The sequence below is a fragment of the Chiloscyllium plagiosum genome, chromosome 21, assembly GCF_004010195.1.
Source record: "Chiloscyllium plagiosum isolate BGI_BamShark_2017 chromosome 21, ASM401019v2, whole genome shotgun sequence".
Lineage (NCBI taxonomy): Eukaryota > Metazoa > Chordata > Chondrichthyes > Orectolobiformes > Hemiscylliidae > Chiloscyllium > Chiloscyllium plagiosum.
In genome coordinates, this window is record NC_057730.1 from 43,933,944 (window position 1) to 43,959,855 (window position 25,912).

Here is a 25,912-nt window from a genome sequence, read left to right on the forward strand (position 1 = left end):
GGAGTAGGCCATTCAGCCCCTGAAGCCATTTCCTCCATTCAATGCGATCATAACTGGTCTGTGGCTTAAATCTACATACTTGCCTTTGGCCCATATCTCTTTAATACCTTTTACATGACAAAATTTAACTATCTCAGATTTAAATATAACATGATTCTGCATCCACTGCCATTTGTGGAAAAATGTTCTACACATCTACCACCCTTTGTGTAGATGTGCTATCTAACATAACTCTTGAACGGTCTGGCCCTAGCTTTCAGTCTATTGCCCTTAATTCTAGAAACCCCAACCAGTGGAAATACTTTATCTTGTCTTTATCTGCACTCTCTTATACTGTTAATATCTTGAAGACTTCAATCAAATCAACCCTTTAACCTTTGTCTGTTCTAGAGAAAATTGATAAGGATTTTTCAGCCAAACACATACTAGGCAGTAGGTGAATTTGTATTTTATTACAACAATCATTTGAATAACTGGTGTGAGCAGGAACTCCAGTTAATGAAGAGATTTTAAGAGTTTGAAACATCTAAAAGCTGCATTGCCAAATCTCTTTCCAAATCTTAAGCACGTTACCACTTAGCAGAAAACAGGGGCGTAGGATGGATGAGAACCCTCACACACATTGTCCTGACTTGGAATTATATGACTGTTTCTTCACTGACAATGGGTCAAAATCATGATATTCTCCTACTATGCCACGTGGACTATGATGATTGAAGAAGGCAGCTTACCACCACCTTCCCAAGGTAACTGGAGATGAACAGTAAATGCTGATCTTGCCAGTGATGCTCATCCTATGAAAAATTTTAAAATCTTTCTATTTTCCAGCATGCCTTCCAGTTATCAAGACCACTCTCACCCCATTAATGCTCTCTTCCATCTCTTCCATCAGACAGAAGATACATAAACATGAGCACATACACCAACAGATTCAAGAACAACTTCTTCCCTGATATTATTAGACTGCTGAATGGACTTCTCTAATTTCAAATCATCTTATTTCACTTTCAAATTCTCACTCTGGCATGTTGAGACAATTTTTTTTTTTGATACTTTTCAGTTTTATTTGCCTGAACCTGCATTCTCTGTTCTGGCAACTTGAAAATTTCTAAGCAAACTCTTTCAACCAGAAGACTTCACAAACTGAAACCTATTTGCTAGGATGGATCTTCTCCCAAACTGAACTGAACGCTAAATTGGTGGCCCTGGCCTGGTCCAGTCTGTTGTAAATTCAGCAGTGTAAATAAATCAAAAAGTTAATTTCACAGTTATCCTGTCCAGTACATGGGCGGCACGGTGGCACAGTGGTTAGCACTGCTGCCTCACAGCGCCAGAGACCCGGGTTCAATTCCTGCCTCAGGCGACTGACTGTGTGGAGTTTGCACGTTCTCCCCGTGTCTGCGTGGGTTTCCTCCGGGTGCTCCGGTTTCCTCCCACATCACAAAGATGTGCAGGGTCAGGTGAATTGGCCATACTAAATTGCCCGTAGTGCTAGGTAAGGGGTAAATGTAGGGGTATGGGTGGGTTTCGCTTCGGCGGGTCGGTGTGGACTTGTTGGGCCGAAGGGCCTGTTTCCACACTGTAATCTAATCTAATCTAATCTAGTACATGATTGAAATGTATGCTTTCTTGAAACTGATCTATTTAGGTCACTGTTACAAATGTTTGACTTTTTTAAAAAATCAGTTAACATTCACAGAACTATAACCAAAATCATCTGCCTTTATTTTAAAAATCTGAATTATAGAATTGAAGCATTTATTTTATACATCTTAATTGCAATATTGATATTCTTAGACCATCTACCACAAGTAGTTGCTGACTAGTTTCTGCAGAAATTGTGACTTTTCTCTTTATCAAAGCAATTTGTATGATCAGCTTTTCTAACTGGGAACTTGGGGAAAAAAATCACTATGGCAAGGTATTAATAATTGGTAGAGTATCTTAGAATAAGAAAATGATACGAAGAACTGTGGATACTGGAAATCTGAAACAAAATTTCAAATTGCCGGAGAAGCTCAGCAGGTCTGGCATTATCTGCTGAGAGGAAACAGTTAGCATTTCGAATCTAAAACACTAGACTCAGCATTAATTCTGCTTTCTCTCCCAGAGCCACTGAGTTTTTTCAGCAATTTCTTGTTCCAGTCACTGAATAGTCTCTGCCATGACTGTTTCTTGATTTTCAGTGTGCCACAGTTGTTGTTTGGTCATTCAGCACTTAATGAATTACATTGCAACATGGTGACAATGTTAAATTAAATGCCTCCTGATGATTGTAAATTAATCCTCCACTTCATAGTATTTTTTCCTTTCTAATATCTTATCATTTTAAAGAATTGAATAATGCCTGAAAAATGGAAGCACAGCATCTACCATGAGAAATGTATTTATTTTTAATTCCTGGAAATAAAAAGCCTTAACATTTTAATTACAGTAAAATAGATTAGATTCCCTACAGTAGGGAATCAGACCATTTGGCCCTACAAGTCCACACCGACCCTCCGAAGAGTAACCCACCCAGACCCATTGCACTACTATATATTTACCCCTGACTAATGCACCTAACACTATGGGCAATTTAGCATGACCAATTCACCTGACCTGTACCTCTTTGGATTGCGTTTGTCTGGATATTGTTTTTCTCTTTCGTGTAGCTTCTGCTTCCCCCTGATATCACTGAAAGCAATATGTGCCCAAATGCAGAAAACAGTTCCAGCACACTTGCTTAACGTATTCAGTTGTTATTCGGAATATAGTTTCACTTTTTGTTTTGCATTTTAACACATACACCATCATAAATAATCAGCCTGTAGTTTGAGCTTCAGGCTGCATGGGTGTTTTAAGAATAACTTGATTAGATCGTTCTATGAAGAAGTACTTGCATATCAATGGAAGTATGCACTAGTGCCACCATACCCACTATGCATGGTTTTAAAGTAGAAAAGAACGCTGTCTATTTGTACAATTCAAGAAAGTCTAATAGGCAAGCTAATTCACTTTTGAGTGAAGTTATCTTGAAAAAAGAAAATTCTCCTAGCTTTTTTAGAATTAAAAAACACTATTTCCTATCTCTTGCTTCTGGAATTGGTAAGTGGAGTCTTCATTCTCATACTTTTTTAAAGGATCGTAAAAAAAGTGCTAACAGTTAACCTATTAATCTGAAGCTGAATAAAATTTGATTTCCTGTCAGATGATACAGACTCAAAATGTCAACTAAGGCTAGATAAGTGAATGGCTATCCATAGCATGAGTTTAAATTTTGTTTTGAATGTACAGTTGGTTGTGTCAAGTATTTTAACAGTTAATTTCATTACTTGACCTTTAGTCTTCAGCTAGAGTAGGGTTTGAGATTCATGAGACAGTGGGAGTCTCTGTAATTTATTTAATTGCTTTGTTATCTATTCCTGTAAATATGTAACTTGTTCATTTTTTTAAAAATAGGTAAATTTTCAAACTCTGACTTCAGCTAATTGCTCAAGTTTGTGTAATTCCACTTAGGGTTTGGGGAAAAATCAGATTCTATTCACTTTTTAAGAGTACAGAGTGGTCATAGGGTGTCAGTGGGACACTGTTGTTTGACTGCCTCCAGTGATGCCAAATGGGCCACTATGAAGCAGACTGAACCATTGTAGCTACTGACCTGCTTGGGTTTGGTTATCTTCTTAAGAAAGTGATTTATTTCGTGATATTAAAGCCCATGATTTGAAATGAATTTTGATTTGGCTCTGAACTCTGATTAGATCAGATCAATATTTAATGTGAAGGCTGTTGAGAGGTGAATTTGCCTCTTGGGGAAGGTTTGTTTTTCATGTGAGTAGGGTATTTATTGCAGTCTTCGACTGCTTCCCATTCTCCAACATATGATCCATTTGTTGTCTTTATACTTGTGCAACTTTGGTCTCCTACTTGACCCTGGTTTTCATTATTGAACCAATCTGCCTTTAGCTGCCCAAGTTTTGAATTTGCTCTGGAATACATAATATCTCTCTCTAGCTCTAGTTTTTCTCCTTTTTAAGATGTACCTTTTAAAGCTTACCACTTCAGGCGTTTGGTGACTAGAATTATCTTTTGTAGCTTTGTCAATTTTTGTTTGAATATCTTCCTGTGAAGAATTTGAACCATTTTAAATGGTAAGAATACTCCATGAATACAAGTTGCTGCTGCTGCTGTAATAATGGAAATTGTGCCTTGAAACTGAAGTGCCCTGTCAGTTTTGAATAAATCCAAATTCTTGTTACAATTCCTCCTCATCATTTTTGGTGACTATCAACAAGAGTTATGTACTCTTTTATTTGTGTTTGACTGTAAATTTATTTTATTGACTGACTGGGAGACTTGGATAATGCAAATACATAACTATAATTTTTCTTTAAAAAATCCCCGTCTCTTAATGCCTTACATATCTGAGGAGGAGAATTTTTTTAAACGAGTCTCTGGAATGCTACTTTCAGTAAAGTATTTCTACCAAGTAATAATTAACATCATGATAATAAATAAGCCGTGGATTATCCCAAATGATGCTGATTTTATTTTATTTTACTCATTCATTGGATATGGATGTTGCTAGACCAGTATTTATTTTCCGTCCTTAAGACCATAAGATATAGGAGCAGAATTAAGCCATAGAGTCATAGAGATGTACAGCATGGAAACAGACCCTTCGGTCCAACATTTGGCCCATCAAATTTGATCATGACTGATAGGTTTATTAACCCCATTCTCCTGCTGCCTTCCTGTAAACCATAATCCCCTTAAAACCATATTAATCCAAAGGCCAATCAAGAGTTGATCACATTGCTATGGGTCTGAAGTCCAGTGTAAACTGGACCAAGTAAGGATGGCAGATTTCCTTCCATAAATGACGAGTAAATCAAATGCAATTTTTTTGGTTTAATGACAGCCATCAGTGGTCTCATGGTCTTCGTTGGCTTTTCATTTCAAATTTATCTTTAATTCAAATTTCTTGATCTGCCATAGTGGGAACCTGGGTGTCTGTATTAGTGACGTTGTCATTTCGCTTCTACCGCTTGCAGAGGCTATTCTGAACAAAGCTGTTGGTATAAAGGTGGATGTTTGGCTCTGTTTGCTGAAAGGAGAAAGAAAGAGCAATTGAGCTATGGACTGCTGCTTCTCGGTCAGGCCTCTGTCCCTCCCTCAAAATGCAACAGTCGTATCCCTATTGGGGCTGTGCGACTTTTCTCTGAAAATTCTCCAGACTGTGTGACTCCATCTGAGCTAGCTTGCAGGTGCAGTATTGTTGCTGTTGTACCCAGTACCTTTTTTCTTAACAAGTGCCCTTTGCCAAAATGTTCAGTCTCTATTTGCGTCCACCTAATCTTTCTGAAATATTATTTGCATCATATTACTTCATAACAATATGATGACTTATGGAGTCTTTATTTTTCTTGTCGGATTACTGGATATTTGCCCATCTGAGCAGTAAAATGAAGAGCAGAGCAATCTAATTTTTTCCTGATCTTGTCAGGAAACTCAAAGCCTCTTCTGCTTTGGTCAAAGGATGCGAGAGTTTTGGATCGTAGAAAGTAGTTTTTTATCATTTTAGAATCTAAAAATATTCAAATGTTCATACCAGTCCAAAACTGAAAAGTGATCATTACTGCAAGTTAGCCATGAAAGGGGATTGATCCTTGAACCTTTCTGACATTGGAAGAAAGATTTTTAAGAGAGGTTTTTTTTTAATCTAAGCAAAGGTTCTAGTGAAAAGCAGCACATGAGTTTTCTTACTGTATCAACACTGCCGCTTCATTATATAAAAAAAAGGAGGATATAACCTCACATTTGAATTTGAACTTCTCTGGTGTTTTCAGTGCCTTGCATTAGTTTCTCTCCTTTTGACTTATTGATGTGCAACAAAGTAACTGATGTTGAGTAACTAATATAGGTTATCAAGTTCTAAAATCTAGTGGTGAATAAAACCTGTTAAGTAAATGATCCCATTTTATTGAGGTAGTTGAGCAAGTCCCTACTTGATGTATATTATGCTTATTTGCCAGGTCTTATGTTCCAAGAGTTGGGTGTGGTTGTGCTAGCTGTAGCAGAAATCTTTAATATTAGTCATAAATATGAAACTAATTTGCCTAGTATAGGGAGACTTTGAAAATGTGAGATTTCCTATTGTAAAGTCCACAAAAATTAGCTTGCTTATTTTGATTTTGCACCATTTCAAGTGATTTTTGAAGTTGCACAAATTACTGTAACAAATTTGCTACCAGATTTTGAAACTTCACCGGATGGTGAGGGAAGATGCTGACTTTTTTTGTCTGAGGATCATATAGTTGACTTAACTGTTGAGTTTGTCATATAGTAGTCTTGAAGATTCCATTGCAGTATGAAAATTTGAGTGTTTTTTTTTAATTGTCCAGATGGAGAGGACACTACAGTTTCTACTGTAGTTCTAGGATATGCTTAGTGGTATGTGAGGGTATGTTATTTGACACCAATGTGGTTTACATTTTCCTAATGTGGTATTTTATGTTTTATTACAGGTATGTGTATGTGACAGAAAATTAATACAGTACTGTCCCTACCACTTGCACTGTCCCTGCTTACCTGAGCAAGCTTTGTATTTTGAGCTATTGTCCCCAGGCATTTTGCATAACCCCAATAGAATTGCATGGGTCCCTTTTGAAAGTTGACTTCTTTCTGCTGTTTTTGCAAATGATTAGTGTTATAATCTCTTCATGTTTAAAGGAACATCATGCAGCCCCACTATGTGCTGTCATCACAACTCCCTTTGTGGTCTCAAGTCCTACAGGTCAATTGCACAGTAATACCCAAGCTAAATGGAAATATGGCTGCTGAATACTCAAGTCTTCAACGCAACAGCATATCAAACTATCCAGACTGTGTCCATGCATGCACTTTTAGTTTCTCTTCTTCTCCTCCCCATGATTTGGACAATGAGAGAGAGAAGGAGGAAATGGTAGCTTAGTCATACCAGACCATAAGATGTAGGAGCATAAATAGGCCATTCACCCTATTGAGTCTCCTGTGCCATTCAGTGAGATCACAGCTGGTCTAATAAAATTCAACTTCACTTTCCTGCCTTTTCCCCATAACCCTTGATTCCTTTGCGAAATAAAAATATATCTCAGACATAAATATGTTTATTAACCCAGACAATGACAGCTGTCAAGGTAAAGAATTCCACAGACTCCGTACACTGTAAGAGAAGAAATTCCACCTCATCTGTGTCTTAAAAGGTGACCCTTACCCTGAGATTATGCCCTCTGATCTAAAAATCTTTCCCACAAGGAGCAGCTACTTTTTTCGCATCTGCCCTGTCAAGTCCCTTAAGAATCTTTCTTTCAAAAGATCATCTCTCACTCTTCTTAATTCTAAAGAGTACAGGTTTAATCTACTCAACATCTCCTCATTAGACAGTCCTCCAGATCCTGGTATTAGCCCAGTGAACCTTTTCTGGACTGCCTGCAATGCCAAAATAGCTCCCCTTAAATAAGGGGCTGAAAGTTGTTCACCGTATTCCATCTGTGGTCTAACTAGTGCCTTGTATAGTTTCAGCAAAACTACTTCTCTACTCCATTCCATTTGAAATAATGCTCAACAATCCATTTGCCTCCCCTATTACCTGCTGAACTTGGATGCTCTTTGTGATTCATGGGTGTGACTGAGTTAGTAATTGATAAAGATGAAAGCTACTCTCAATAAACAGATTATGGAGCTGTCATTGATTACGTTGAAGACTCATCAGGAATTCCTGATGAAGGGCTTATGTCCGAAACTTTGACTCTCCTCAGAATCTGCCTGACCTGTGCTTTTCCAATGCCACACTTCTCTACTCTGATCTGCAGTCCTCACTCCTTCCTTTTACTTAGGGAAGGAAAAATCCTATTCTAACCTGATCTGCCCCAGACCCACAACAATTTGGTTGTTTTTAACTGTCTTCTAAGGTGGCCTTCAACCAGAACAGAAACATGTTGAATGAAATGTGCAACTCCAGTTCAAGAAAGTGGCTCGCTACCATCTTCTCAAAATCAATTAGGAATGGAAAAGGACTGCTGGCCTTTTCAATGACTACCTGCATCCAATGAAAGACCGAAAAGAAAATGGGGTGAAAGTGGATGGAGATTTATTTAGTATTTTGTGTCTGATTACATCAGACTTGGCAGATAGTGACCGAATTGTGTTGACATTAACTGGTCTGAATAGGACAATACTACTAGTTTTTGTTTCTTGCTTCTCAGAAGAATATGATTAGTTTGCTGTTATCCCTTAGAAATTTTTAAGAATATTTCTTCACTATTGTTTCCCTTCATCCTGTAAACTCTATTCAAATAAAATGTAACTTCTGTTGTCTGAAATGGGTTTGATGAGATTTATATCTTAGTGTGTGTTTTTGTTTTTTGTTCACAGGCTGTTTCTAATGAGAGTCATTGACATTCCATATCTGAATCTGAGTGGGCCAGATTGTAAGTAAGGACTTGAACTAAAATGTATAAATGTGTATATTGACATGCCCTTGAAAGGAACTGCCAAATAATGTTAAGTGCATTTTTCAGGGGAGTCCATAGGACATTTGAGCACAAATTAAGCCATTGAGTCTGCTCTGCCATTCAGTCATGGCTGATATGTTTCTTTACCCCATTATCCCATTTTCTCCCTGTAACCCTTGGATCTCCTTGATACTCAAAACCCCATCTATCTCGGTCTTAAATATACTGAATGACCTGGCCTCCACAGCCTTCTGTGGCAATTAGTTTAATTTATTAAAATAATTCTGTACTAAAATCAAACTCAACTTGGGCTGTTTTATGTTTCCTGTTCGATGTGTTCCAACCTTTGCAGTATACTTGTACTTCGAACAGAGTTGCTAATTTTCAAATGTTTGCTGTTACTACCCAAAGTTGGCTCATTTTAAAAGCTGTCATGGGGTTGCAATGATGAATATAATCATGCCTAAGAAACTAAGAAAGAACCTTTAAACATTTGCTTCAAGTGTGGCATAATCATTGCCTACAAAAGTGTAGTAGAACCCTTTTGAAAATCACAGTAGCAAGTGCAAATGTGGTGTCAGCCTGTACATTTCCAACAAAACCTATCCCAAGAATTTACTGTCAAATGTAACAGGCACTGAAGCAATTACAAGAAGGCTATGGAATGAGAAAAATCAAGTACTCTGTGGTGATCATGTGTTTTTTTTTCTGAAGTGTGTAGCATTTCTTTTGGCTATTTTCTGAAAAGGAATGTTAGACAGCCTCCAGGGAAAAGGAAGAATCTGTACAACAGCTCACTGAAAGTAATGAAAAGCTTTTTGTAATAAAGAAGGCCATCAGTTGTTCTAGGATTAGACTATGACTAGTTATTGGCACTTACTTACTGATGCATCTATTTTTAACCGATTCGTGTGTTGAGAGAACAAATTGTGCTCATTACATTTTTCCTCCACTAAGTTTTCGATCCCTGATGTTCTATGATTAGGCACTAACAGCATTTACTCTGTTTTCCAGTGCAGCCAAAGCGGGACCATGTTCTCCATGTGCGTTTTCCAAAGGAATGGAAGACCAGTGACCTATACCAGCTTTTTAGTGCCTTTGGTAGGATCCACCTACTTGTCTTGTGAGCTAATTCAAAATGTGGCTAGTTTCATCTGATATAATTTAGCAACCTGACTAGTACCACCTTCATTTAAAAATGAAGGTTTAAACTTCCAGTTGCATGTTTCCTTTTTATTAATTAATTAATTGTTGATAACTACTTCAAAACAGGTTTACTAAGATTGATGACTTGCTCAGGGTGCGAGTGTTACAGAATTTAGCAAATCAGATTGCTTTTTCTTTTATCTCTGCAGATTACAGCCCACTCTAGCATTTTCTGTGCCCCCTTTCAACCTGAGCTAACATTTCAAACAACATTACATCATGACGGTTTCCTTGGTGGAATGGTATGGCCACAACAAGCCTTATCATAGGGGAAAATGAGTTTCATTGTCACCATTTGCTGATTTAGTGATAATTTTCAAATGACTGCAAAAATTTGAAGATAAATTATATCCATGGCCTCCTTTGTTTGTTCTGTCATCAGTTATAGTTCAGAAAATCTCAAAAACTTACATTTTAAGTATAATTCAAAAATTTAAAGAATATAGTCATCCTATTAAATGCTTTCCATTGACATTGTATATAAAATAAAGAGAATATTGGAATTTGTACATGGGGAAGATGTGATTAAAAATTATATCAGCAAAACTTTCCAAAGAATTGTAATAACACTTGACTCACCAATGTCTCAAATTCCAAAGTTTCTACTGATTCATCCCTGCTAGATAATTTTAAATTTTATTTTTATTTAAAATCTAATTATGCCCAAGTTAGCTTTCTTAAAAAAAAAAAGCCATTTTATGAAGCAAACACAAAATTCTGGAGAAACTCAACATTTCACTGGAGCTTGCTCTATGAAAGTGCTCACTGAGCTTTTCCATATTGGTATCTATTTAAAATGGCACCAGGTACTCCTTTTTCCCAATTTATGCCTTACAAAGCCTTCTAGGCACAGCTTCTTGAAGTCAAATAGGCTCCCTTTGCATTAGATTGTAATGTTCAGCAAGTTGGAGGATTGATATTTGAGCTGGGCTAGTTGACCTGGCTCCAGATGATTCCATCTGGGCTACCATTCTCGATCTCCCCATTCCTATTCTGTAATGTATCACAAATTAAACTGTAAACCAGTCCAAGTTGTTGTTGCCATCTAAATGTGGAAAACTGGATGTAGATGGTACCCACATCCTGATTTTAACCAGGATTATAACGATGCCTCTTGGTCAAGTTGTATGCAGGAATTAGAATATTTTTAGACTTGCTCCAAACCTTAATGTCCTATTATCTGCATGGGGTGGCACGTTGGCTCAGTGGTTCGCACTTCTGCCTCCTAGTGTCAGGGGCCAAGTTAGATGCCAGCCTCTGGCGACTGTGGAGTTTGCATGTTCTCCCCATGTCTGCGTCGGTTTCCTCTTGCAATCCAAAGGTATGCAGGTTAGGCGAATTGGCCATGCTAAATTGTCCCATGGTGTCAAGGGGTGTGTATGTTAGGTGCCTGGGCCAGGGTAAATATAGGATAATAGGGTAGGGGAATGGGTCTGGGTGGGTTACTCTTCGGATGGTCGGTGTGGACTTGTTGGGCCGAAAGACCTATTTCCATACTGTAGGGATTTTATGATTGTGTCAATTTCTCCAGCATTGTGTTTGTTTCAGATTTCCAGTATATACAGTATTTTTTGATTGTTTCTTTCTTTTTAAAACCATGGAGAAACATCACCGCTGAAGACTCAGTCCTTTGTCTAATCACATATCCACTTTTAAATTGGAGTTCTTGTACAGCATGAAGATGTGGTAACATGCGAAAGGTGGTGAATGTACATTTTCATCATATATAATTGACAGATAAGCAGTTAATTCCCTATCTGTGTTAGCAAGAAGCTAATTTTTTTTTAACTAGCTGTTTGATTACATGAAAAAGGAATTATTAAAGATAGTTATATCATAATAGTATAAAAATGTTGGAAGGTTCATTTTCAGAAGTTTCATCACCATACTAAATAATATCTTCAATGAGCCTCTGGATGAAGCACTGGTAGTGTAGCCCACTTTCTATTTGTGTTTGGGTTTCCTTTGGTTGGTGATGTCATTTCTTGCAGTGACATCATTTCCTATGATCATGTAATTTCCTGTTCTTTTTCTCAGGTGGTAGTAAATAGGATCCAAGTCAATGTGTTTGTTGATAGAGGTCCGGTTAGAATGCCAGACTACTCGGACCCCTTGGCATCATGGTAGTCCACAACCCATTAAAACTGCAGCTGGTGAACTTGAAAGACCCTATACAAACAATAAGCAAAATTCGTGTCATTTACAAAATACCATGCAAGAACTGTAACAAACACTACTTGGACAAACAGGCAGAAAACTAGCCACCAGGATACATGAATATCAACTAGCCACATAATGACATGACCCTCTCTCACTAGTATCCTTACATACAGATAAAGAAGGACACCCCACTTTGACTGGGACAACACATCAATCCTAGGACAAGTCAAACAGAGACACACACGAGAATTCTTAGAAGCATGGCATTCCAACTGGAATCACCACTGGAAATGACATCAATAACCTTTTCAGCTCAGCGAGCAAACCTTCTATCTAGAACCTCAATATTAGCTGCAAATCTTGCTAAGATGTGTATCTATTCAGTTCATTATTAACATGTTTAGTAGCAATCTTGCAGAAATATAATGAAGCCAACAACAGATTTGAGGAATTAAATTAAGACAAAATGCTTTAATAGGTTCAAAGATGTTTTTGCTATTAGAAGTAATTCACTGTTTCAAATGATCACTTCTAGCAACCTTCAGAAGGAGGCACTTATTATGTGGAACATTGTTTGGCATTATACTGCATTAAACCTAATGCTTCCAATGGTCATGTACAGCAGTACTTCGCCAAATGTAGAGGCTTGAAAACTCTTGTGACCCCTCAATAAGACTCCTCAATGTGGGGACTTTTCGAGATGCAACAAACAATTTTATAACTTGGTCAGAGCTCCATCACAGACATTGCTACCTCTGAGCTTGTAGTGCCAATTGGAGTCCCAGTGCCCACTTTGGGAAGCCCTAATCCACAGTATGCGACATGCAACCTAATTCCAGCAAAATCCAAGAAGGAACAATTTGTTTACCAGTATTGTCTACCTGCCTGAACTACTGAATTAGTTTACAAAGTCTCTTGCCGAAAATTCTTTTCTATCAACTCTTACTAATCAAAGCCATGCCAATAATATCTCATTTGGTTTTTTGGATGTTATACAACTTGGGTAAGCGTTGAGACATTGTGGTTTCCATTGGCAGCTATATTCTGTTCATCAAGAGCCACAAATCTCCGAGCAAGGTGGATAGATTTCCAGCTGCTGCTTCTACATCTGCGTATAGAATGGGTTGAGATGTGTAGCACAAGAAAACACTGGTGGAATTTAAACACTGGTCATGAGTGTTTTAACATTTGTGTTTTTCAATTTTAATTTTGCAGTTTTAACTTTTGTTGCCAAGCACATGATGACTTGCATCCTGACCGTCTTGGCTCCCGGTCATGTGGTTCCTCCCTAACAATGATTCACTGATCATGTCTTGTAATTTCTTGGATCTAGATTATTCTGGTTTTTATTTGCCCTGTAGTTTTATTTTGTTGGTAAACTTCAAGCCAGAAAATGTGGTTTATTGGCATAGGACTGATAATGAGAAATCAAAGATGCACTGTTTGAAAATATACTATGATATAAAAGGACATTGGGCAGTGGTAGAGTGACATTGTGGTGAAATAAATTGTATTGTTAATGGCTTGTAAACTAGCTGCAAAATGGACAAACCATATGGTGTAAGTAAACAAGAACTAGGAGCATGTTATTGCTTTTAGCTTTAATACTAGTTGTGCTTTGATAAACCTTAATTCTAATCCTGTCATTCAAGAGGGACTACAGAGACTTAAAGATTCATGTTTATTATGCAGCCATTTTATTCAAACTGATCCTTTTTTTTCGTGAAAGTGGAGCTGCTAGACTTGTGGTGATCAGAGCACTGTTTTTATGTCACAACAGCACACATGTCACTCTACAATTTTGTTCCTCTTGTCTGGATAGTAGGTGCAAAGAGAGCCTTAGAATGGAAATAAAATTGGATTGTGAGTAGCTTTGTAATAAAATAGCAAATTGAATGTTTCCATATCAGCACCAAATACAAAATCCTTGCTATGAATTAATTCAGTAGAATCCACCCAACTTCAACGTGATCCAAAGTTATTGTAATGAACTGGTAGAAATGACTGAAAAGTGTGGATATTAAATTATCATTGGTTGATTTGATCAGTAAATGAAGAATTTACAAAGAATTCCAATCTGATGAAGAGTCACTGGACTCCAAAACGTTGTTCGGTCTTCTCTCACATGCTGTCAAACCTGCAGAGTTTGTCCAGCCACTTCAGTTTTTGTTAATGAAGAATTTCTCTCATGCATTTTTTTGTTCCAGGATTGTGGTTGATGTAGGCCAGATCTTTTGACCTCTTTGCAAACTTGAGAATCATTGTTTGTAGTGCTTCTTTTTCGATTTGTTTGCTTTTATGCTGAATTGAAGCTTTTCGTCTTGCACTCAGCAGGACTGACATGCATGAAACAAAACTTGGAAAGAGCACACCAATTTTTACAGCATAAGAGTGCTGTTTGGTTGCCAAGAGAATTGATGGTATAGTGGACAGTGAAGAAGGTTATCTAAGATTACCAGAGATCTTGATCACTTGGGTCAATGGGCTGAGGAGTGGCAGATGGAGTTTTAATTTATTTTAACAGAACAGTAGTTGTCGGGTGGTGAAAAAGTGAATCCCAATCAATATCCCAGAACTCACTGGATTCCAGGAGGACTCCAGCAGGTTAAAAAAACTGTTAATTTGATGTCCCTATTCAAGAAGGGAGGGAGGGAGACAGAAGGCAGGAGTTTTATAAGCCAAATAGCCTAGCATGGCGAAAATAGTCAGTCAAGTCCTCGGACGAAAGTGATGCTTTCTTCTCAGCTTATTTAGGTACGTACTATATAATCATGCGTCTAGCTCAAAGTAAATTAAGTTAAAGACTGAAAGACTAGAATCCCTGAAGGAAAAAAATAGCAGGGGCATGTAGAAAAACATAAAGCCAGCATGGTTTTGTGTAAGGGAAATTATGTTTAACAAATTTGCTGAAGTTCTTTTGAGGATATAACCAGAATTGCTAAAAGGAACCAACAGATGTAGTAATTATTTTTGAAACCTCTTGAGAAGATGTGATACACATCCAGGGCTGGTGGAACTTGAACTTGCTGCCTCCTGGCTCAGAGACAAGAATGCTAGTATCACACTAGAAGTACCCTCGTGGTAGATCTGTATGTTTGGATTTCCAGAAGGTATTAGCTAAGATGCACAAAATATTATTGCACAAGATAGGAGCTGATTGTATTGGAGGTAATGTATTAGCATGGTTTGAAGATTGGTTAATGCACAGAAGACCATGTGTCAGCATTAATGGTTTTTTTTAACTTGGAAAGACTTGATTAATCGAGTACATCAAGAATCCGTCTTCAGGCCTCCATTATTTACTTATCAACTTCTAAGTTTATTCATGACCTGGAAGAGGTGCAGACGGTAATGTAACCAAATATGCTCATGATACATAATTAGGAGGGCATGCTATGTGATGAGGACATAAATCTCTGCAAGGGAATATAGATCGATTGAGTGAGTGGGCAAAAACTTGGTAAATAGAACTTAATCTAGGAAATGAGAGGTCATGCACTTTGTTAGGAAGAACCAAAAGGTAGGTTAAAACAATGCTCCTCGGATGCTGCCTGAACTGCTGTGCTTTTCCAGCACCATTCTAATCCAGAAACAAAAGGTAGACAATTATTAAAATAGAGAGAGACTCTCAAAAAAAAAAAGGTGCAGTGCAGCGGCACCTGGGTGTAATTGTGCATGAACCGTTAAAGGTTATCGTGCAGATGCATGTAATTATTGGCCATTATTACTAAAAGATTGAAGTTTTAAAAATAAGCAAGTTTTTTGTTACAATAGTATAGGATATTGCTGAAACTGCACCTGGAGTATCATGTACAGTTTTGGTCCTTTATATTTAAAAAAAGAGGCAGTGTCTTTGGAGGCAGTTCAAAAAACAATCTGATTCCTAGGATGAAGGGAATCACTTACAAAGAATGGCTAAAAAGGTTAGGTCTTTATTTAGGAGAGTTTGGAAACGGTGATCTTATTGAAACAAGATTTTGAGGGGCTTAGCAGGGTGGATGTTGAGAAGGTATTTAGAGTTGGGGAATGTCATTTACAGGATGCAGAAAAGGACATTTCATTCAAAACTGCGATGCAAGGGAATTTTCTCTCCCACAGGAAAGTGAATGTCCAGACTCCTGGGCTGCTGAGAGTTGTGGATTTTTGATCACTGAAGCTTTTTAAGGAGGAGGTAGGTAGATTTTTGAAATATTGTGGAGTTGAGGACAATGAGAAGCTGGCACAAAGAGTTGAGGCCTGGGGCAGATCAGCCATTATCTAGTTGAATAGTGGGACAAGCTTGAGGCAAAATATCCTACTCTCCTTATTTCTTTATGTTCTGAGCTCCATTTTCCCTTGTGCTTCTGATAATGAGAAACAAGCACGTATATCTCTATGATATCTATGAATATACCAATTTTCTTAAAAGCATTACTTCAACACTCCTCATGTGTAGCTCTTCTGCATTGAGTATTAAATAGTATCATAACTGAGGGATATAACTTTTATTAACCTATTGAAAAGGAGTCCTTAACCAAAAATGTTTGAAAATTACTGCATCAAACTATTGTTTGCCCCTATTTAAGTATCAAAACAAGTAGAAAGAAACATCAGTTCTGCTTTTGGAAGATTTTTGTAGTACGATAGTCTTTAGCTCAATTTGATTGTGTGGTATGCACCTTATGGTGAAGTTGAGAACAAAACATTGCTGTAGATAGAGAGCTTGGTTGACTGTTGTTGACTTGATTAAATCTGAAAATATGTTAATAAAAGGCATTTTTTTAAAAAAAATCTCATGGAAATCAAAGTATATTTTCATTGTCTTTAAGCATTGCCATTCAAATTGTCATTTTAGTTTGGTCTTTATTTCAGGTAACATCCAGGTGTCTTGGATAGATGATACTTCAGCATTTGTAGCATTGAGCCAACGTGAACAGGTACAAATTGGTGAGTGATCCTGATTTTTTTATTGGGCAGTGATCTGTACTTATTGTATACTAATCATCTGCCAACTTTTTTCCACTTCTCTTCTCTTCTCTCCCCCCCCCCCCCCACCCCCCCCACCCCTCCAAACTCCTGTGGAGGTGTGAATTTCTTGTTAATGCATAGCTCCGTGGATAATGATTGCTCTGCAGTACTTTGCTTGGTTGGTTCTTATTCATGTCTCACTCTGGACGATGAATGTTGACAGCCTATTTGATTTGTAGGAGAATGACGAGCCAATCTGGTTCTATCTTTGCCTGACTTGAACAAAAGCTCATTGCCAGTCAAAGGTTAGTGGGAAGTGATTAGGAATAGAAGCTGTATCCAGTTTTCCACTCACTAATCCAACATCAGTTGAATTCCATTTTCACAGCCTATATCCCTACATTGACTACGATTAACCAGCCCAGCAGAAGTCGGCATCTGAACTTTGGACCCTCTTGGTCTATACTGGTCAGCTGTTCATTAGCTGGACACTATTTGGTCAGCCGTCTGTATAATTTAACATGGGGAGACAAAATAGAAGCAAAACCTCTGGAAGTAGAATGTTTTGCTATTTAGGAATTTGGAAGAATGCCCATATAGCCCATGTGATAGTCACACAGTTCTTTTGATTCATATGCCGCTTGCACTTGTGACAGTCATTCAGTGATCCCAACTCAAGAATAAACATGTTCAGTACAAGCACAAGGGTAATGTTTTCTTTCTTATCTTCCTCGGTAAACTCAACCACCTAGCTAAAGTTTTTAAACTAGTTTTGTTTCTTGTCATGGCAATTTCTTCACCTGAGAATCAAGCAGCCAAACCTGTCTGCAAAACAAGAGGTATTGCAAAAGTAACATAACAGCAAGTAAAACAGAAACCTGAAGGTGGTGAGTGGCAGGGACTGGGGAAGAGCGTTATTCTTGTCCAGCTATTCAAAATGTTTAAATCTGATCTTCATGTGGAATTCCAATGTGAAATGGTAAGGAAAACAAATTTGCGAATATGGGATTGCCAACGCTACAGCCGGGTCAGAAATCGATCTGAAGTTTAGGCTTTTGGGCATCACCGTTAACCTTTTTTCATTGATAAACTTTTGTACAGAAAGTAAACAGTCAACAATTATGCATTTTTCAATGTCCACAAGTACAAATTAAAAACAAGTACACAAATATTAACAACAAATCCACTGCAAGCTTTATTGTGGTCCATACACTTACTTCAATTAGTCGGTAAGATTGCAAGTATCCAGGTTCACATGAATGTTGAAACCAAGACAAATAGGTTGCGCTCTTGTTTTGAGTTTTAAAATGCAGTTTGACTTGTTATTTGGGAAACAATTGATTAGCAATAATCCTAGACATAAGCAAGTGTAAATAATTTCCTTTCTGTAGTCCCTTGGTCTTTTTCCCCCTCTCAGCTGGTCTTGAGACCACCTTGCTGGATGGGATACAACAAACCTCTGAAAAAGGACCCATCAACCTTTGACATCTTGATGATTTATCGAGGGGGAGCCATTGAGTAAGTTAAGCCAAAGCTGAGATAGTCAAGCAATTGTTCTTCGTGACCTATTAATCTTCTGTTGCAGTGAAATGTTTAGCTTATTTCCTTTTGGGTTTTTTCTCAATTTAGTGAATTTTTTGATTGGAGACGTATGGTTGTCTAGTTGTCGAATTGTCTAATACTGTGAGACACTCCTTCAAATTTGACAATAAATGGGTAGAAATTAAATCCAATTAATAAATCTGGAATTGAAAGCTGCTCCTCACTATTGGCAATGAAACCAGCATTGGCTTGTTATAAAAATTACTCTAGTTCATTAATACTGAGAACAAAAAATGCTGGAAATCACAGCGGGTCAGGCAGCATTCATGGAGAGAGATATTTGGGAGGGATGGCCAACATTGTACAAAACATAACAGCCAGTGTGCATTTGGCAAATTCCAACACAATGCAGTAGAAACCTGAAAACTAATTTTTAAGTAGGAAATCTGCCATCTTTGACTGATTTGGCTAACATGATGTTCAAAATCCAAAGAAGTGTGACTTTACTCTTAACCAGGGCCTGGGAGAAAGATTTTTTGGTCCTGATGGCTCTTTGATGCTCTCTGCTTCCACCATCATCATGGCACAATAATTTCAAAAGGAAATTGGATGGGCTTTTGAAGGTAATAAGCTTGTAAGGATATAGGGATACAGCAGGACACCGACTCGATGGCCTGAATAGCTTCTGGTGTTGTACATAGCCCTAACTTACATTTCTCATAACCATTTTACACCTCCATTCACTGCAAATTGCTTTGAAATTAGGTTTATTTTGGGAAGGACCGCCAACATTGTACAAAACATAACAGCTCATATGAATTTGGCAAATTCCAACACAACAAAGCGATAGTAACCCGAAAACTAATTTATGTAATGTTGACTGAGGAATAAGTATTGGCCAGGCTATTGGAATACAGTAAAACAGTAAGATTTTTTTTTTTCCGTCCCAGTAAGTAATCAGAGCCTGTTATGTGTCTACAGCACTGTACTCACTCAGTATGGCAGTATGACTGGAATGTCATCCTTGATTTTTGTACTGGAGTCCTGGAATGATCTTTTGATCCTGAAACCTGTCGTTTGAAAGTGAGTTTGCTTCTAACTGAGCCACAACTGATGCTAAAGAAAGTTGTCTTGAGGTGTTTCCATTTTAAAGATGGTTCCTTTATCTTCAGTATCTTTGATTGTGGGCTGAAGTAGCAAAAGACAGTTTTTAAAATCAGGGTCTGTGGAAGGAACTGCTGCACTTTTTTTTCCCCAAAAATGATTGAAACTCCTATGTGATGTTTAATTGCTGCTTTGGCATTGGGGAGATGTTTGTAGATAGTGTGGCACAGCTTTGAATGCCGGGTGAGTTTTGGCTGGCAACAAGTAGCTAATTAGTTTGTGCAGTTGAGACCAATCATGGAGGCCAAGGGTCGTTAACCTAGCAACAGCCTTCTCATTCCTTGGTAGCTAAACAGCTTGTGGGTGTGAATGCTGATGAATATTTCAGACTGCTGGCAGGGCAGATCATTTATGGTTGCATTAAAAATGCCTAAGAAAACCATTTATTCTTCCTCCAGTGCTGTAAGCTTTTGCCTTTCACCAGAAACAAAGAGACCTTTGCCCTGTACTTTCTGCAAAGAAGTCAAAGAACCTGGAGAAAGAAGATCCAAGGAGTCTTGGCAAGCAAAAGGATCATCCACTAACTTTGTTGACTTGTGTTTTTAACTGTATTTGCTGGAGTTCATTTTCTCCTTAATTTGTAAAACCACTTTTTGGTGTAATAGTTTTAAAAGGAATTTCAGTTTTAATTAGTAGAGTTATATGTTAATGGTTTATAGCTATTTACGTTTGATTACTCATTACAAATAAGTAAATTATAGTAGATTTTAAGTACAATCCTGGTCAGTTGTTTTTAAAATTCCAACTGACTGGTAAAGCATGGACTTTGCATGCTTTGAATGAATCATTAACTTTTGTGGTGACCCTGGGAGTAGTTTGGTATCAGAATCGCCGCAGATTTCCCAAGTTCATGGTAATGCCATTTTGCATAAGTGGGTCGTTATGCTGTTCTCCTTGGCAAGAGGTTGAGAGTAAGTGAACTGTCTTGAGTCTGGTTCCCACTTGATGACATGCAACTTATTTCAAGTTTGAGAAGTTACAGTCCCACCAGGATTCTTACTGGGACCTTAGTATGTAAACCTTCCAACCATGCCATTGTGCAGTCCCTAGGAATTGCTGTCCTATTTGGCCTCAAAAATATAAACCAATTTTATGTTTTTTTCCATTTCATCTGATATGGATATTGTTGACTCAGCCAACATTCATTCCTTTGCCCAACTGCCCTCAAGAAGGGAGTTGGGGGGGGGGGGGGGGGCACCTCCTTGAACTGTTACAGACCACATTGTTTAGGCACATGCACAGTGCTGGTAGGCAAAGAAGTTCCAGGACTTTGACCCAGAACCAGTAAAGAATGGTGGTGATAGCTGCAAATCAGGAGAGTGATGGAGGTGGTGAAAGGGGATACAGATTGCTGTACCCTGAATAGTGTTGACGTTTTCAGACGTTGTTGGAATGGTCGTCTTCCAGGCAAATGGCGAATATTGACACTGCTGTGCATTCAGGAAGTCTGAAGGTACTGTCCACAGAATTCCCAGCCTTTGATTTTCTTTTGTCTATGGCTGACTAGAAACTGAACTAGTCCAATCATAACTTCCAGGATGTTGTTAATGTGGGAATCAGCAATGTTAATGCCATTGAAATTTAAGGGGTAATCTCTAAATTCTCTTATTGTTCAGATTGACACCACACAAGTGCCAGTCAGTGACAATGTTACTGGTCACTCATCAGTCCAAACTTGAATTTTGTCCAAATCTTGCTGCACATGGATACACACCGCTTCATTACCTGAGGAATTGCAAATGAACACTGAGGTCATCAGAGCACATTGTTACTCTTGAGTTAACATTTCAGGTCCAGTGATCCTTCAAAACAGTTCTGAAGAAGAGTCGATGGACCTGAAGTGCTAACTGACTTCTCTCCGCAGATGCTGACAGACCTGCTGTGTTTTTGCAGCAATTTCTGTTTTCATTTCTGGTTTCCAGCATCTGCTGTTCGTTCTTCCTTCTGATCTAATGTTAAGAACAAATCGTTGATACACCAGCTGGAAATTGTTCAGCTAAGGACACTATCCTGAGGAACTCCTGGAGAGATGTGCTTGGGGTCCACTGATTGACTTTCTAAAACCATAACATCATAATTTGTGCTAGAAATGACTCCAACAAGTGGAGGTCTTTCTCCCTGATTATCATTGACTTCTGTTTTGCTGGGGCTTCTTGATGCCACACTTTGAACATCAAGGCAGCACTTAACGAAGGCAGTCACTCACCTCATCTCTGGAGTTCAGCTCTTGCTCATATTTGGACAAGCAACATAATGAGTTCAGGAGCCAAATAGCACAGATAGGACTGAAACTAATCACCTGTGAGCAGGTTATTGCTGCGTAAATGTCACTTGGTAGCACAATTGACGATATCTTCCATCCCATCTGATGACTGAGAGTAGACTGTGGGCAGGATGTACCTGGGCAAATTTCCACATTGCATGTCTGTGTCCTTGTAGCTGTCAAGGAGCAACTTATTTTTCTAAAGTAACACAGTGATATGCTGTCTTTATTAATAATGTTTCACATATAACTGGATGAAGTTTGCCTTTTTTTAAAGAATACTGAGATAAAAGGAAAATATTAAGCTATTCTTGATGATCTTCATGTGGTAGTCAGTAGTTTCATGTACTTCCTTTATGCGGAAATTGATATGTCGACTCCCAAGCAATGGAACATTTACCAGTTGTGCATTCTTTAACTTTTCCTTAAATCAAAGCTATCAACTTTGCACTTTACATGTCTGTATGTTAACACCCTACTTAAATTTAAACAGTCTTTTGGTAATTTCTACTTGTCTATAGTTCCACAACCAGTTTTGTGCTGCTGGTTAAATGTTATTTTTTAGGGCTTTACTTGAAGTTCATCTTTATATATTGAAGCCTAAACTGTAGTAATTGAAAAACCTTAACCAGGAATGTTGAGCCAGCAAGTTCCTGCCTCAGGCAACTGTCGGTGTGGCGTTTGAACATTCTCCCCGTGTCTGCGTGGGTTTCCTCCATGTGCTCCGGTTTCCTCCCACGGTCCAAAAATGTGCAGGTTAGGTGAATTGGCCATGCTAAATTGCCCGTAGTGTTAGGTGAAGGGGTAAACGTAGGGGAATGGGTCTGGGTGGGTTGCTTTTCGGAGAGTCACTGTGGACTTGGTGGGCCGAAGGGCCTGTTTCCACATTGGAAGTAATCTAATCAAGTGAAATGTATCTTCATTAAGAACTTCGATTGAATATTTTGTTTTTCATTTTTTTTGGTTTTTGCTCAACACCCATAGGTTTTGATTTTTCTTTTGGTCGAGTCTTCTGTCAGCCTTGTATGATTTCTGATGACTTTTTCCAAGAGTTTTGATAATCATTAAATTAATCTTGTTCTTTAGACATCCTTTTTACATTGAAGAGAACGGCAAATACAGAGGAACCTCAATGACAAGAGTGGGGAGTATTTTGTTTGGTTCATCGAATTCCAGATGATCGAGGTTCCTCTAACTTGATGGAGCATAGTAAAGGTTGTAGAATGGGAGGTTGTGTAGTTATTGAGAGAAGCTTTGCAAGGATGAATATGACTTGTAAATTTGATCATGTTCTGCACTCCTGGCTAAAGGAGATTAGTCAGTCTTAAAATAAAAACACTAGTATGTACAAGAGAAAAATGAATTGTAAACTCATGATTATAGGGCATTTCAATAGTGAAACCACTTCTCCAGTTGACCTCTAACCTGTCTGTGTGACAGCATTTGGCAGATGTATATTCTAAAAATTGTCATAAGCTTTATTTGACTAACTTGTAAATGTGCTTCTCTAATTGTACTCTAACAACAAGTTCTTTTTGTTCAGAGTTCCCTTGATAATATTTTTCTCTTTTTTTTGATTAAACTGCTATAGAGTCCTCCACACAATTACAGAAAATATTTATTTATTATGGAGTTTATCCGTGATGATTTTCAATTTCTTCAATTTGATGTTTATTCTCTCCTGCAATGGAAGAAGTGGAATACAATATAAATGGAAAATGTAACAAGGATGCTTGAAATAAGATGGTATTTTAGTGTGGGAACTATTGCCCTACCTGAATAATCACAAATTGATTTGTTATATTAGAAGGTTATTTCCTCTGGTGAGATTTGCAAAATATCAGTCCATATGTTGTGGATCGCACTGTTTAGTACCATAATCTGTAGTAACCTTGCTTTGAGTGGCTTGCAGAAAGTGGAGGTCCAGGTTTTAGGATTACTGTTTTCAAAGTAAAAGCACTCACTTAATAATCAATGGGGTTGGGGTGGGGCGCGGAATTCTCATTTGTGTTGAGTATCTTTTGGTCCTCTCTCATCAAAAGTGATTGATCAGTAAGGAGGTTAAAAATTACGATTGTTCTTTTTCGAGCAGAAATGTTATGAACTCTGTTAATGTAGGGTGCCAAAATGATGACAATCTTCAAAAAATAACAATACTGTTCAGCAGGTGGGTTAATAACCAGAGATTGTAGATTTAAAATTACTGGCAGAGAATTAAAGGGGGGGAAATGAGGATGTTTATTCCTTCAGACTTGTCAGAATCTTGAATGCTCGACCTGAAGGAATTGGGAAAGCTGATACCATAATTATTACGAAGAAATTAGCCATTATTTGAAGGTGAGCTTTCAAATTTGTAAACACACAGATTTCCAAGGATACTGTAGACATGAGGAACTTCATACAGTGAGTGTATAGAATCTGGAATGTACTGTCTCACTGTAATTGAAGTTGGATCAATAGAGGGATTGAGAGAATTTTTTTTGTATAAAAGGAAGACTTTTGGATGTAACATTGAAGTTGTACAGCATATTGGTGAGGCCTCTCCTGGAGTAATGTGTACAGTTCTGGTCCCCCTTCCCCCCCTTGCTACAGGAAGGACATTATTAAAGTGGAGAGGGTTTAGAAAAGATTTACCAGAATATGCTGGGACTTTTTTCACTGGAGCATAGGAGGTTAAAGGGTGATCTTTTACAGAACTTTATAAAATCATGAGGGGCATAGATAAAGTGAATAGCAAAGGCCTTTTCCCAAGGGTGGGGAAGTTCAAAACTAGGGAGCATGTTTTCAAGGAGAGGGGAGAAAGTTGCCCTCATCCCTTTAAATCTATTTCACATAGAGATTGATTCACATGTGGAATGAACTACCAGAGGAAGTAGTAGATGCAGGTACAGTTAGAATATTTAAATGACATTTGGACAGGTACATGAATAGCAGAGGTTTAGGGGGATATGGTCCACACACAGGCAAGTGAAACTGTTTTAGTTTCAGGAAACTTGGTTGGCATGGATGATTTAGACTGAAGGATCTGTTTCTGCTCATTGACTCTGTGCAGAGAGGAGGCTTGGGAGTTGCTTGTTCAGAGAGGCGCCACAACCACCACAGCACCAGGGACCTGGGTTCAGTTCCAACCTTGGGTGACTATCAGTGTGGAGTCTGTACATTTTCCCTATGTCTATATGGATTTCCTTCGGTATCCTCCCGCAGTCTAAAGATGTGCAGGTTAGGTGGATTGGCCATGCTAAATTGCCCATAGTGTCCAGGGATTTGTAGGCTAAGTGGAGTAGCTATGTGAAATGCAAGATTACAGGGATAGGGTCGGGGGTTGAGTCTGGATGGAATGCTCTTTGGAGGATCAGTGTGGACTTGTAGGGCTGAAAGGCCTGTTTCCACACTGTAGGGATTCTATGATTCCACGGAATCAGTGAAGTCTTAATAGACCAAATGGTCTCCTGTACTGTAACTAAAGCCTTGTTAATCTGTGTAAACAGCAAAGTAGGTATATTTACGTTTATCTTAACTGTGTGTCTATGGCCATAAGTGAGGCTCGACATAGGCATCAAGCCACCAAACTAATCCAGAAACCCAAGCTAATGTTTTGGGGGCATAAGTTCAAATCCCATCATGGCAGATGCTTAATGTTAATATTAACAAAAAAATTCCTCACTCTATAATTGCCTTCAAGCTGGGCAAATCGACTCTGGTTCCATGGTAAGAGCAGGAGGGCATCCCATTTTGCAGTACTACACATTCCAAAACATGGAGCTATCAACCTGATGAAGCTACAATGGACAATTGCATATCAAACTACAGAAGCAGTATGCATTTGACAGGGCGAAATGATTCTACAACCAATGGATCAGATCCAAGTTCTGCAGACCTGCCACATCTAGTTGAATGATGGTGGTGAAGTAAACCCCTAACAGGATGAGGAGTCTCTGCAAATATCCTTAACCTCAATATTCGGGTAGCCCAGCATATCAATACAAAAGGCAAAGTTGAACTGTTTGCACCAATCTTCAGCTATGTGCCTAATCCATCTCGACTGCCTCCTGGGCTGCCAGCGCCACAAATGCCAGTCTTCAGCCAGTATGATTCAAGCAACAGGATATTGAGAAACAGCTGAAGATACTGGATACTGTAAAGGTAATGGGCACCA

General features: G+C 38.3%; 1 protein-coding gene across 1 annotated transcript in view; it reads left to right on the forward strand.

Moving 5' to 3' along the window:
* Positions 1 to 25,912, forward strand: part of parn (poly(A)-specific ribonuclease (deadenylation nuclease)) — a 129,765-nt gene that overhangs the window by 60,635 nt on the left and 43,218 nt on the right. The window contains exons 19-21 of the mRNA XM_043711927.1: positions 8,395 to 8,450; positions 9,489 to 9,575; positions 16,692 to 16,766. Of these exons, the coding sequence (XP_043567862.1) occupies positions 8,395 to 8,450; positions 9,489 to 9,575; positions 16,692 to 16,766 (218 nt within the window). The remainder of the gene's footprint in view (positions 1 to 8,394; positions 8,451 to 9,488; positions 9,576 to 16,691; positions 16,767 to 25,912) is intronic.